General features: G+C 43.0%; 1 protein-coding gene across 2 annotated transcripts in view; it reads right to left on the bottom strand.

Annotated features, from left to right (window-relative positions):
• SLC1A2 (solute carrier family 1 member 2) overlaps positions 1 to 12,227 on the bottom strand; it is a 92,169-nt gene that overhangs the window by 17,983 nt on the left and 61,959 nt on the right. For both annotated transcript variants that reach the window (XM_033149816.1, XM_033149809.1), the window contains exons 2-4: positions 10,095 to 10,234; positions 5,011 to 5,163; positions 4,083 to 4,333 (exon numbers count right to left, since the gene is read on the bottom strand). In XM_033149816.1, the coding sequence (XP_033005707.1) occupies positions 4,083 to 4,333; positions 5,011 to 5,163; positions 10,095 to 10,234 (544 nt within the window). The remainder of the gene's footprint in view (positions 1 to 4,082; positions 4,334 to 5,010; positions 5,164 to 10,094; positions 10,235 to 12,227) is intronic.

Here is a 12,227-nt window from a genome sequence, read left to right as displayed (position 1 = left end):
ACTTGCACTTTGACATGCTTTCAAACTGCTAGGTGGGCAGGTTTTCAAGTACAGTAGTTAACTGCTAATTACTTAATTATTCCCTCTGCTTGTCAATTAAGCAGGAAACACATAGTTTAGAATTAAACATGATAGTAAGTTGACATTCATTGCTCACCCTTCAAGTATCACAGTTTCTTAACTATCTTGACTTTAGGGAGATGACTTGAATAAAGGCAAAGATTACAAAACCATACCTGCTTGTCTTTTCTTCAGTTATCCTGGGGCCAAGGGCCATAGACACCAAGTCCTTAGGAATGAGTCAAACTCACCCTGATAGGCAGAAGCAGCTGATAAAGTGGCTTGCTAGGTAAAACTGCTAGCAGGAATAATGTGGGAACAGAGGAAAAGGTGAATTCCTGCCCTTGAACCTGGGATCCTCTGCAGGCAAAGCAGAAGTTCTATCACTCAGCTACAGCCCTTCCCCTAGAGGCGCATTGCCATTAGACTGTTTACCCAGTACCTATGTTAGGTAGGTGATGAAAATTATTGAGTCATGCAACTTTTATTTGTTGGGCTGCCAATTGCTTAGGGCTGCAAACACGCTGACCTATGAATAAATGCCAATGAAAGCTAACGGCACAACTCTAACCCTTACCGCAGATGCAACCCAATAGAAGGGGTTGTGACTACCATCATATCCACAGCCCAGCCAAGCATGCAGGCTGGAGATGCAGCTGGGGAAACAGATAGTTGTGGCAGCCTACAGCTGCCTCCAGAGGCAGAACAACCTGTTCTGGTACCCAGAGCGGCGCTCAACCCAGGGGGCATGGCACGGCACCCACAGGGGGCATGATGCTCATCCTGGGGGTGTGGCGCGCATCCGGGGCGTGTGAAGTGAGCGGCGCATGCCCTGGGAGGCGTCACCCATCAGGGGTTGGCATTTTGTCATCCCCCCCTTTGGAATGACACCCAGGGCGTACTGCCCCCCGCCCCCACCTCAGAACACCCCTGGCTGCTGCAGCAATCACAACCAATGCCACCACGTGACAGAACCTGGATCCGAGACCAAGCCAGTCTTTCCCCACTTCTGTAGGTAGTGGCTGACACATAGTGCGGGCAGGGAGTAGTATTCTGTTAGCTTTTCCTCTGAGTAGACCCATTGACATTAATAAACATGTCTAAGATAGGTCTATGACTGTGGTCTTTTGCCCAACGTGGGGCTCACGACCACAACCTTGAGACTAAGAGTGTCGTACTTAACCAGCTGAGCTATCCATCTTAACCTTAACAAATACTTGACCGAAGTGACTGTTGACGGACAAAGAAAGCTCAAAAAAATAGTGAAGTAATTGAAAGGAGCTGCTCACCAGAAGACATTAACATTACAAGTGTCCAGAGATTTATAAAAGGAGGGAGAGTGCCAATATAATAAGTTAGTAGCTTGCTTCCAAGTCAGCCCATTTAGCCAGTCTTTCAGCTTTCTACCAGTCAAGGGGGCGATTCCCACATCCTGTTAAGCACAATTAACTGGAAAGGGAGAGACCAGCGCAACAGAACACACATTGTTCTACTTTTTGGAACACACTGTCTACCCATGTGACACTCCTTTTGATGACACCGTGAATAAACACGTCTTTCAATATTATAAGCACCGGGAGGGTGATAAAAGGACTGATGGGGCTAATGTAAGTTAGCTTACTTGCTCCCCTTTCAGCTCACTATCCCATTCCTCAGCTTTCTACCCATCAAGGGGCCCAGTTGTAACTTTCAGTAAAAAAATACAATTAGCTGGAAAGGAAGAGTTCATTTCAGCATTCAATACACGTTGTTCTGATTTTGGAAACGTGCTGCCTCTACATATTTGACTCTTCTTTTGATGGTATTTCGAATAAACATGCCCTTTAAAAGGACTCAGATTTGATTACAATTCTAAGTACGCTTACATGGAAGGTAGCCTCACTGTAATCTGTTAACCTTACTTCCTGGTAAACAGATTTTTGGACCGGGCTTTTAGGTGCTCTTGGGTGCAAGGTAAGAGAGAGGGGAAATGCAGCTAGCTTAGTTCTGCAGCAGTTTGCATCTGTCTCCCTATGTGGTCCTGTCCTTCCTCTGCTCCCCACCCACACGGTACAGCCTAGAGCTACGACCTCAGATAACTCAGCACTTAAAATCCTTTAAATGGTGCCATTCAGGCATACTTAGGAAAGGTTTGGCGGTGGATCTTGCTTGGATGGTTAAAAAAAAAAGTCTGTGTAACTGTCAAATAACTTAGCTTCAGGAAAAAGGCTGCTCATACATGTGTGTAGAACAGAAAGCATGAACAACATGGCTAACATTCATACCACCCTTAAAAAATCATGTTAATATACTTTTCTGATGAAATATGACTACAGCCTGAAATGTTTATCCACTTAGTAAGAGTAGAATAGGCAACTGCAGGAAAAACTTCCTTCCCTCCCCAGCAATCATCCAATGACATGCCTCATCCCTAAGTAGGTGAATACACCCACCATAGGTTTGCTCAGTGCCAAGAACTCTTGACAGCAAGGGCACTTTTCTTCCAGACATCAAATTGTTTTTCCCCATGCAACAGTGGCCACGGTGGCATTATACTCTCTGAGTGATCTGCTGAAGAACAGAAACAGCCTTCAATGCATCCGATTTTACAGATATTTATGTACGAATAATAATATATCCCCAGCCCTAAAGTAGTTCTTTGCTGGAGATGAAATAAGGATAATGCCTTTTGAAGTGGTTTTCTTTACATTGTTCTATACCTACTAAGTTCTGGGAGAAAGTGCTGGACTATATAAACATGACTGTACGGGAAAAGTTTTTAAAAATTCAGAGAATATTCTTTTGGATTACCGTATATTCCTATTGCATGGAAGCAGAGAATGGGACAACAAAAATGGATTCTATGTGCCCTAACGCTGGCTAAGAGACTGATAGTGATGAACTGGAGGAATAAAGATATGATCCCCTTTAATCAATGGATTGACAACCTAACAACACTCACAACTTATGAACGGATTGCTTATAGACGTAGGCTTTGTCTGGATAAATATACTGACATTTGTTATGAGTTTATACAAAATGCAGTAGGCTATTAATAACCACATATTTATTAAGATAATAATATCGTTTATATCTTTATACCAATATGTGAAAATGTAATTGACTTTACTAATTGTATTACACTGTACTTTCTGCAGTTTTATTTTACAAACCCTTCTTTTCTTTTTCTCTTATCACTTTATTTATAAATGAAATTATTTTAATAAAATATTAATAAAAATAAGAAGAAGAATATATTCCCAGCCCTGTTAACTGAAATACATGAAAAATAAATGTCTATGTGGAGTAAGATGTAAAGCACGATCCAGTCAGATATAGCCCAAGACGTTTTGCTGCCTGGGAAGCAACTGGGCCTGCCCTCCAAGTACCCCAGACCTGTGAAGTAAGGCATAAAAACACCCTCACAAGCACTTCACCTCCAGTCTGGCAATACAAACATCATCATAATAAGTTAGATCACTAGCAATATGCTGCCCTTCCACAATGCTCAGAATTGGCTGCCTCACTCTGCCTAGTGATAGGGCAGGTCTGGATCCAATCAAAGCTAAGCACATTAAGCTTAACTGACTTTAATTAAAACCAGGAAAATTAGTTCAGAGTGCATATCCATTGACGGAAAATCAAAAAGCGCGGCAAATGACATGGAAATCAGAAGTATTTCTGTGCTTCTCCTCCAATTCCTAGACTTGATCGCAAGTCTCCTTCCCCACAAAAGGCAGACTTTTAAAGCTCCAGGGAAACAAAACTAAATTCTGAAGGTATATGGAATAGGAAAGAAAAAAAACTGAAGAATGTTTTCATCAAGAATGAAGCACTAAAATAAAGTAAACTACAATGCAAACTGAACAGTGCAAAGAATGAGGAACTCAGTAGAAGCACTGTTGTTTGTTATTTTGTACTGATAAGTATAAAACAAGCTAAATTTACAGCTGCAGATCTAGTTTTAGTTTCTTCAGTTCTTTTTTTATTGTCGTGGTTTTCACACACAGGATATTAGTGGGAGGCAAAGGTTTGTCATTCACCTGCTGAAAGCATGCTTGTACGAGGTTTTCGGGGAACAAGTTTCGGATAAGATCCAAGAAAGCATCAAGGCTGGACACTTCGTCATTCTTCTTTCCTTCTCCCAGCTGTTTCTTGAGCTTTGGATTGCCTGGGTGAATGGCTAAGACCAGAATAACTCCCAATATAGCAGCAATGATCGTCGTGGACATATAGTAGACCATAGCTCTTGTACCTAACCGACCGCTAGCCTTAGCATCCAAGCCAGACAGACCTGTATAAAAATGCATTGTGGTGAGTTAAAGATGTTGGACACATATGAAAACATCAGGTGGGGAGTGATGGGAAGAGGAAAACAACAACAAAGTAGAATAATTAGTCCGGCTATTAAAACCATGAGGTCAGCTTGCAAGCAGCTCTAAGATGGAGATCACAGGCTGAGTAAGTCCCGCACAGGTACTACATCCATAAAGTTACACACTGAGGATTCTGGGATAATGAATCAATGGCCGCTTTCACTCTTCTTGAGAAAACAAACCCCAACTTAAAACCCTGATGTCTAGATGTAACGTATTTGTGTAACATTTTGCCTGATGAAGTGTTCTGGCGAACTCAAAAGCTTGCCACAATTTTGCGATCCTTTCAATTGATCTTAATAAAGGTAGTACACAATTGCAGACTTTGGAGTTTTTTCCCAACGAGTTGGGAGGAACTTCAGAACAGATTTAGCGAGTGCACAGAGTGAGGAGAGGGGGAAAGTCCTGCTGCACAAGCGGAAGTTGTTCCACTTGCACAAGGTGTTTTGGAGACAATTTTCAAGGATAATGCTGGTACATTAAATATGAAGAACACACAAGCTGTTATTAGAGTGTATAAAGCTGTGAGCATGACTCTATAGGTCTTAATCTCTCACAAAAGATTAACCTTCTAATTGTTTAGAACAGATCTCACCTGTGATTAAGCTTGAGATAATTAAAGGAAGAATCAACATTTTTAGCATCCGCATCAGGATGTCTCCTGGGAAGGCTATCAACATGACGACATCAGGATTAATAGGTGTTGCCATGCGAAGAAGTGCCCCACACAATGCACCCATGATGACACCTGGATAAGAAAGGTAAAATAAATGGGAGGGCACAGAAGAAAGGATTTGAGTAATTGAGTCTTAATTCATCACATAATAGAATAATCCTGTCAAAACACAGCTTTGGACCAGAGCTAGCTGTGCCAATAATGACCTCCTACTGATTCTCCTCAGTGAGCGGCGGTTGCAGCCTGAAGCGGCCTTCCTTCCCTCGCTGCCTGGACGCAACACGCCATTTTGTGTGCAGCACTTCCCCCTCGGCCGCTGCAGAGGCTCACGGGTTCCAGTCAAACCCACTGATTCAAATGAGCCAATCTGCAGTGGCCTGGCTTGGCAAGGCCACTGCAGGGGGCATGGCTTGGCAAGCGGACCTGTGGGAGGCAGGCTTCACTCAGGTCCGCTCGCCAACAATAAATCCCGGCTGCCCCTGAATGTTGTGGACTCTCACTATCCCTATCCAATGGCCATTTTGGTTGAGGCTGATGTTTTGTAGTCCACAACATTTGGAGGGCACACAACTTTGGCTCACCCTGCTTCCTCCTCCAGAAATCAGCAGTGAGGAGGATGGGACAAAATTACAATCAGTTGACGGCCTTTTATTGGCTCTGGCTCCACCTACTATTGGTCTCCCTGCCTTCCATCCTAACAATCCCAAGGAGTGACCCCAGTCGCTTCTGACCACCTCAGAGAAATCACCTCCAGGTACTTGAGGATAAAGCAATCCTATATACAGCTGGGAAACTGAACACAATGGAGCTTATTTCTGGGTGGACATATAGGATTGCACTGCGTGACTGGGTAGGTATTCAGCCTTCAGCGTCCTCCTAAAATTACCAATCCCATCTTCCTCCCAATAACTATTTATATTATTCTGTCCTACTGTAATGGCCAGCATTCCAATGTGGCTAAACTAGAAGGTTGTATAGCAACCAACAGAGCCTATTTATATGAGCTGAGGAAAAAGGGAGCTATCTGGGATGAAAGGTCACATGAACAGCTTTTTCTTTTCCAGCCAGGGAGACCCACTTACTCCTCAGTCCCCAGGACAAAAATGGGCTTCCTCCTTTCACTTACCTCTACAGGAAGCTTCCTCTTCGAGTACTTCCCCTTGACCCAGGAACTAACTATACACACAGAAAATGTACATTTTCTAGGGATTTTACATAGCAGTAGGGAGAATGATGGTAATAAAAAAGAGTATGTAATACCCATTCCTAGGCCTTGGTTTCAATCGGGGTTCATGAGAAAATACCAGATGGGAAGAGCCTTAGCTCAGTGGCAGGGTATCTTTGCATTCAAAAGGTATCAGTTTAAGTCCCTGCTGTCTCCAGATAGCAATTGGGAGAGTCTCCACCTGACATCTTGAAGAGCTGCTGCCTGTCAGTGTAAACAATATTGAGCTAGAAGAACCAATGGCCTGGCTCATTCACAGCCTCCTGTGTTATTGCTTAGAGGACATTGAAATGAAGAGGAGATGAGTGGGGCTGCCATGGCCCCAGAGTCTAGCAGTGACCAGAACATTGAGTTGGAGAAAGAATTGTAGCTCAATGGAAGATCATTGTCCCAAGTTCAATCCCTACCATGTCCAGGTAGGGCTGGGAATGGTGGAGAGCCACTGTCAGCCAGAGTAGACAGTACTGAGCTATATGGATCAATTGTCGGACCTGGTATGGGGCAAGCTCACTAGAATATTATTGGATTTTGTATAGAGAAGACGGTTAAATCTGACTGAAATAAGGAAAAATATGGGCTGTCGTTGTGATATCAGTAACTCATGCATGCATAAGGAGTACTGATCTCACATATACAGTCACAACTCCATCTGGCAGCACCCTTAGCTTCAATAAAGTAGCAAACTCATGCACCCTCAGACAATTTCTGAAAAACTGAATTTTGTGTCTGTAATTTCTATACTCCTCCTTCACGGGCTTAAAATGCAGCAGCCTCCGCAACAGGACTATCCATCAGAGTGATGTGTAGATTTCCCAGGGTGCAGCTTTAATCTAACCGAAAATAATTGTTGTGGGATCCTGCTGGGAAAGGCTCACAGATATCTCACAACAATCAATCTGAGCCAAAAGCTGATGTCAAAATAAATACACCATTTCAAAATCTTTCAGGACAGGAATATATTTAGTTCAGGCTATCTACGCAGCCTTCTCTTCTAACAGCACAGCTGTCCATTCAAGCTGAAGTGAATAAAGGCAGGCTCTGTGAAGGCCATGCATTTGGCTGTTAGGCTCACTGTACTGTAACATTAAAAGAAAAAAGAAAAAAACAATCTAGTAAGCCTGGGCATGGAGCCAGTGAACCACACTAAAATGTCAAACTGCTCCATATTTGGAAGCTGCGATACCCAGAAGGCAAGTGAGAAACTAGATCACTGTATCACTGGCCTAGTCCCTGGTGCACAGCAAAAGAGCGAGCTAAAAAGTATTAGCAGCTTGTAAGGGAAGGAAAGACCAGGGATAAATTTCTTTCCTTCCTCCTTCCTTCTTTCTCCTGACAGGAGAGACATCTCTCCCTCGCCTCCATCTTCAGGCCTGGTGAAATGAACTAAATTGAATTTCCCAGAGAACAGAAAAATTATTTGAATTTTGACACCCAGCACGGCCTGTTCCACTATAGGATTCCTCTAAAACAAGGACAGGGATTTACATTTCTAATCTATGGGCCAAATTCAACTAAGTTGGTGGGCTAGCAAAAGCCAGCACCACAATTCCCCCTGTGCCCACCCCAAATCTGCTTAGGACGGTTAGGAGAACGCTTTGATCAAGATGCAGAGGGAGGAGAGGGCAGATCACTCCATTGGGCAAGTAGAAATGCTTGTGTTGATCTCCTCAGTGCAATGCTGAATTCCACCCAGTATTTCCAGGGCTGCTCATCTAGGCTGTGATGTTAAGTTGGTGGCCTATGAGAGTGAGAAGGCAGCTGATCTCCACTCCTGTCATGGGACATTTAATCATCATCATCATCACTGGTCTTATTGTATGCCACTTTTCCACAAAATTGTTCCCAATGTGGCTCACAAGATATCAGATGAACAAATATAGTAATTTTTTTAAAACAGAAATAATTAGAAAACAACAATTCAGGAACTAAGAATAAGTAATTGTAATAAATAAATAAATAAATAAATCAGTCTTTGCATAAACAATACAAATAAGCTACCCCAATTTAACAGCTTAAAACTGAACAGCAGGGAGAATGATACCTAACACAGGGATAAAATGGGGTGGAGGGGAGATTGCCATTTTTAAAAAAAGCATTCCACAGAGGTCCACCATAATTAACTTGAATGCATTAGATGGTATCCAAACCTTTTGCTTGTGGCACTGGCAGGCTACCCTCCCAGCAATCATCTGCGTCTCCTCTCCATCTCTTACCAATGGAGGTAAAGATTGACATCCTTCCTTCATACCCCATATACACTCACAGTTCTGATAGTGTTTATTCTCTCTCCACCAAACATCCCTTCCAGTCCTTCCATGAGGCACTTAGAAACCATGGCCTGGATTCAACTAAATTGTTGAGCTAGCAACTCAACAGGTACTGCTAGCCTTCTGGGTGAAAGTCTGCTAATACCATCCTAGTTGCTGCAGCAGGTAGTGTTGTAGCCTCTGAATTTGTGTTTTTATATATATATTTTTAAGAAAATCTACCAAACTGTGGTAACAGCGCAAACATTCTCCTGGCCATCTCACCCAGAATGCCTCAGTTCTGAAGAAGGACCTTTTCTCTGTCCTTTCGCAAAGCGATGTGAGGCAGGAAGGAGAATATGGAATTGACAGTGGTGGTGGAGAGTCTTGTCCTGTGTTGCGGGTAATAATGAGGGAAGCAAGCATCCCAGGGAAACCCACCACTGGAGAAAACGGTCTTATTCTGCCTTATAGTCCTGATTTTCTACCACAAAATGATGTTTATTCCCAAATAAATGCATCAGAAGTAAACCTCATTTTATTTCATTAGTCATGATGGTGCTAAGATTTATGTGAATTAAAAAACTGTGCACATGCTCACAGTATTTCTTTTTATTTTATTTTACTGGGTTTGCCAACTCCCCCCCCCCCGCTTCTACATCTGTTACAAGCATGGACCAGAGGTGTGGGGGCAGAGAGGAGAAGAGAAATGCTAATGGTGTGCTTCACAACTGAAGTAATACACATGGCCATCTAAAGCCCCCACCCTGCAAGACCATAACACCCAGGGCCCAAAATTAACTAGTTGTACCCAGGGGCAGAGGAAGGGGTGTGTGGTGGAGGCGTGCTGCGCCAGGTGTCACCACTGAGGGCCTGGGGTGGCACACGTCCCCTGCACCCAGGGATGGGGTGACAAAATGTCGGGTGGGACGCACCGTGGGGCCTGCAGCGCACCCAAGCCACATGTCTCTCCTGGGAGACGTGATGGCTTGGGTGTGCGCAGGCTCCAGCGCTGCCCAAACTGTCTGCCCGCTGCCTCCCCCTCAGTTGTAGGGCGGCTGAGTGTGAGGAGGCAGGCAGATTCCTTGGATGCCACACAGAGCATCCTGCCCTGGCTCGCCCCGACCCGTGGGCGGCTGGCCGGCCCCATCTCTGGGTGCAGGGGACGCGTGCCACCCCAGGCGCTCAATCAGTTTGCTCCACCGTTGGCTGCACCACTGTAATGATAACAGAAAGGGAAGTACAGTGGTACCTCTGGTTATGAACTTAATTTGTTCCACAGGTAACCTGAGGTACCACTTTAGCTAATGGGGCCTCCCGCTGCTGCCACACTGCCGACCTGCAATTTATGTTCTCATCCTGAGGTAAAGTTCTTAACCTGAGGTACTACTTCCGGTTTAGCGGAGTCTGTAACCTGACGTGTTTGTAACCCGAGGTGTTTGTAACCCGAGGTACCACTGTATATGATTATAAGAGGAAACAATCCAGCTGTAAAAAAGAATTACATTCATGAACCAGAGAATTTTACTTACCAAATACAGTAAGCGAAAGGAGCAGATTTTTTCTGAGCGAAAGGCAGAACCGCACACATAGGTTCTTCTTCTTAGCCTCCACTGGACTCAGGTGGCTTTCATGCATTCGCACTTCTACCTGCTTTGGCATGTTGTTGGCACTAAATAAAAAAGAAACAGGGGAAATCAAGACACTGCAGGGTTGGAGTATGCAAGACTTTATGTTGTCATAAAGGAGAAAGCAACCAGTTTACTACCATGTTGTTCACCATGACTTCTTAGTGTTACAAAATTATTTGTAGGTTTCCTTCCTTGGAAGCTAAAATATTAAATACAGGAGCTAAAATATTATTACTTATTAAATTCCTAACACAACTAGATTCTGCACAGAAATTTAAAACTAAGGTCTTCTCCGTGTTTTTAAAATCTAAATTGGAGTGTTGAACCTCTGGCCCAGAAGATGTTCTTAGATTACAACTCTCATCATTGGCCATTCTGGCTGGAGGAACTTAGAGGACCCTGACATCTGGAGGGGCAGACACCACTTTGCCACTGATCTAAAAAAATCAAATACAAGAAATCAGGGGAAATTTCTTAAAATGAGAGAAACTGGAGGTGGGAAATGAACATGCCTATATAAACACTGGCAGAAATCAGTTTGGAAAAGCAAATGGAAACGTTAGGAGGGACTAAACAAATCAGATCTCCATATTTGGGACACAGCAAACAACCAGAGAAAATGTTCACTGAAGAAAAGAAAAAGGAACTACTGTTCAGAAAGCCAGAAAGAATCAGAAGAAGGCATAGATAGTTGGGCGAGAGCAATGCTTCTCTTCCGGAGTTCTCCCTATTCCCAAGTCTTTCAATTCAGCCATTGCATTGAAGCTAAAGACTTCCTGCTTGAGTGATGTGGAGCTAGCTTGGTGTGATTTAAAGTAGCTCTTTAACCACGTTCTTCAGAATCTGAGGTATAGCCTTCTCTTTTCTTTTTTCTTTTTATGGTGCCATCTGCCTCATCACAGCTGCCAGCCCCAAACGTTAACTTTTTAATGAGATTGAAATATGTACTTTAATGAGACCAAAAACTTTTAATGAGCCTCAAAATCATGCATAAGGCTTGTGCTCCCAACAATTCTACTTTATGTGATAACTTAAGTATTTCATAAGTTATTTACAGCTCAGGCTCAACTTATTATAGATTGCATCTCTGTATCTCTGCCGGCCAACGCATCTTAACATTGCTACGTCAGAGCTGCTTCACATTAACTGAGGTTCAACAGAAACTGTGTGGCCTAAATACCAATACCCAAGGTTGTACATGGATGGGAAAGAGACTGCTTCATACTATCCACAAGGATGAGGATTGTGGTCCATGACTTTTCCAGCATTCAGCTTCCAGATCTAGAACTATGAAAAAGAGAGAACAACTTTTCTCTAGCCACTTTCTCCACACCATACATAAGAAAACAAAACATCCTGAATACAAGAAATGTCTGCATAAAAGGGAGGAGATGAAGCATAAGGGGACATCAAAGACAAATCGGTTTTTGTTTGTATATTCATGTCAAGGTTGTTATTTTCCATTGTGCAACTCATGAAATAAGAATCACCAGGATTTGAGCAGAAGAGAGGATGATGATGTCTTTCTGCCCTACATGAAATGGTTTGGACGTGAAGAAAAACATGCTTTCACAAAAAAAGTTTGCATTTGGAAAATGTGAAGACTATCTTGTGACTTTATTTCCATGATGTTCAACTCCCTAAAGCCAAGGAACTTGACCCTTTCTGCAGAAGTTTATTGAGAATCAAAAAATCCATATTCAGATCTCTGTTTTAATTCAAGGGGCACTGAATCACTTCTCCATGAGTGTCCAGCAACGTGCCTTGGGAAGTTTATCATCATGGAAATAAAAGTCACACAGTACATGCTTCACAATTTCCAAATGCTTATGTGACAACATTTAGCCTAAGCAAGCTGTTCTCCCCCTCCCCCAACAATATGCCTTGTAAAAATGTGGATTCATTTCTGTCAGCACCGTCTTCATTTTGTATGTACTGTTGCACAATTCACACATCATTGTTTTCTGGACATTTGTATTGTTTTAATTAGCCAGCATTTTGAAAGAGTATTCTTTGATTTTAGAACCATGGTAT

This window comes from Lacerta agilis, chromosome 1 (genome assembly GCF_009819535.1).
Source record: "Lacerta agilis isolate rLacAgi1 chromosome 1, rLacAgi1.pri, whole genome shotgun sequence".
Taxonomy (NCBI): Eukaryota; Metazoa; Chordata; class Lepidosauria; order Squamata; family Lacertidae; genus Lacerta; species Lacerta agilis.
This window is presented reverse-complemented; position numbering and strand designations above follow the sequence as displayed.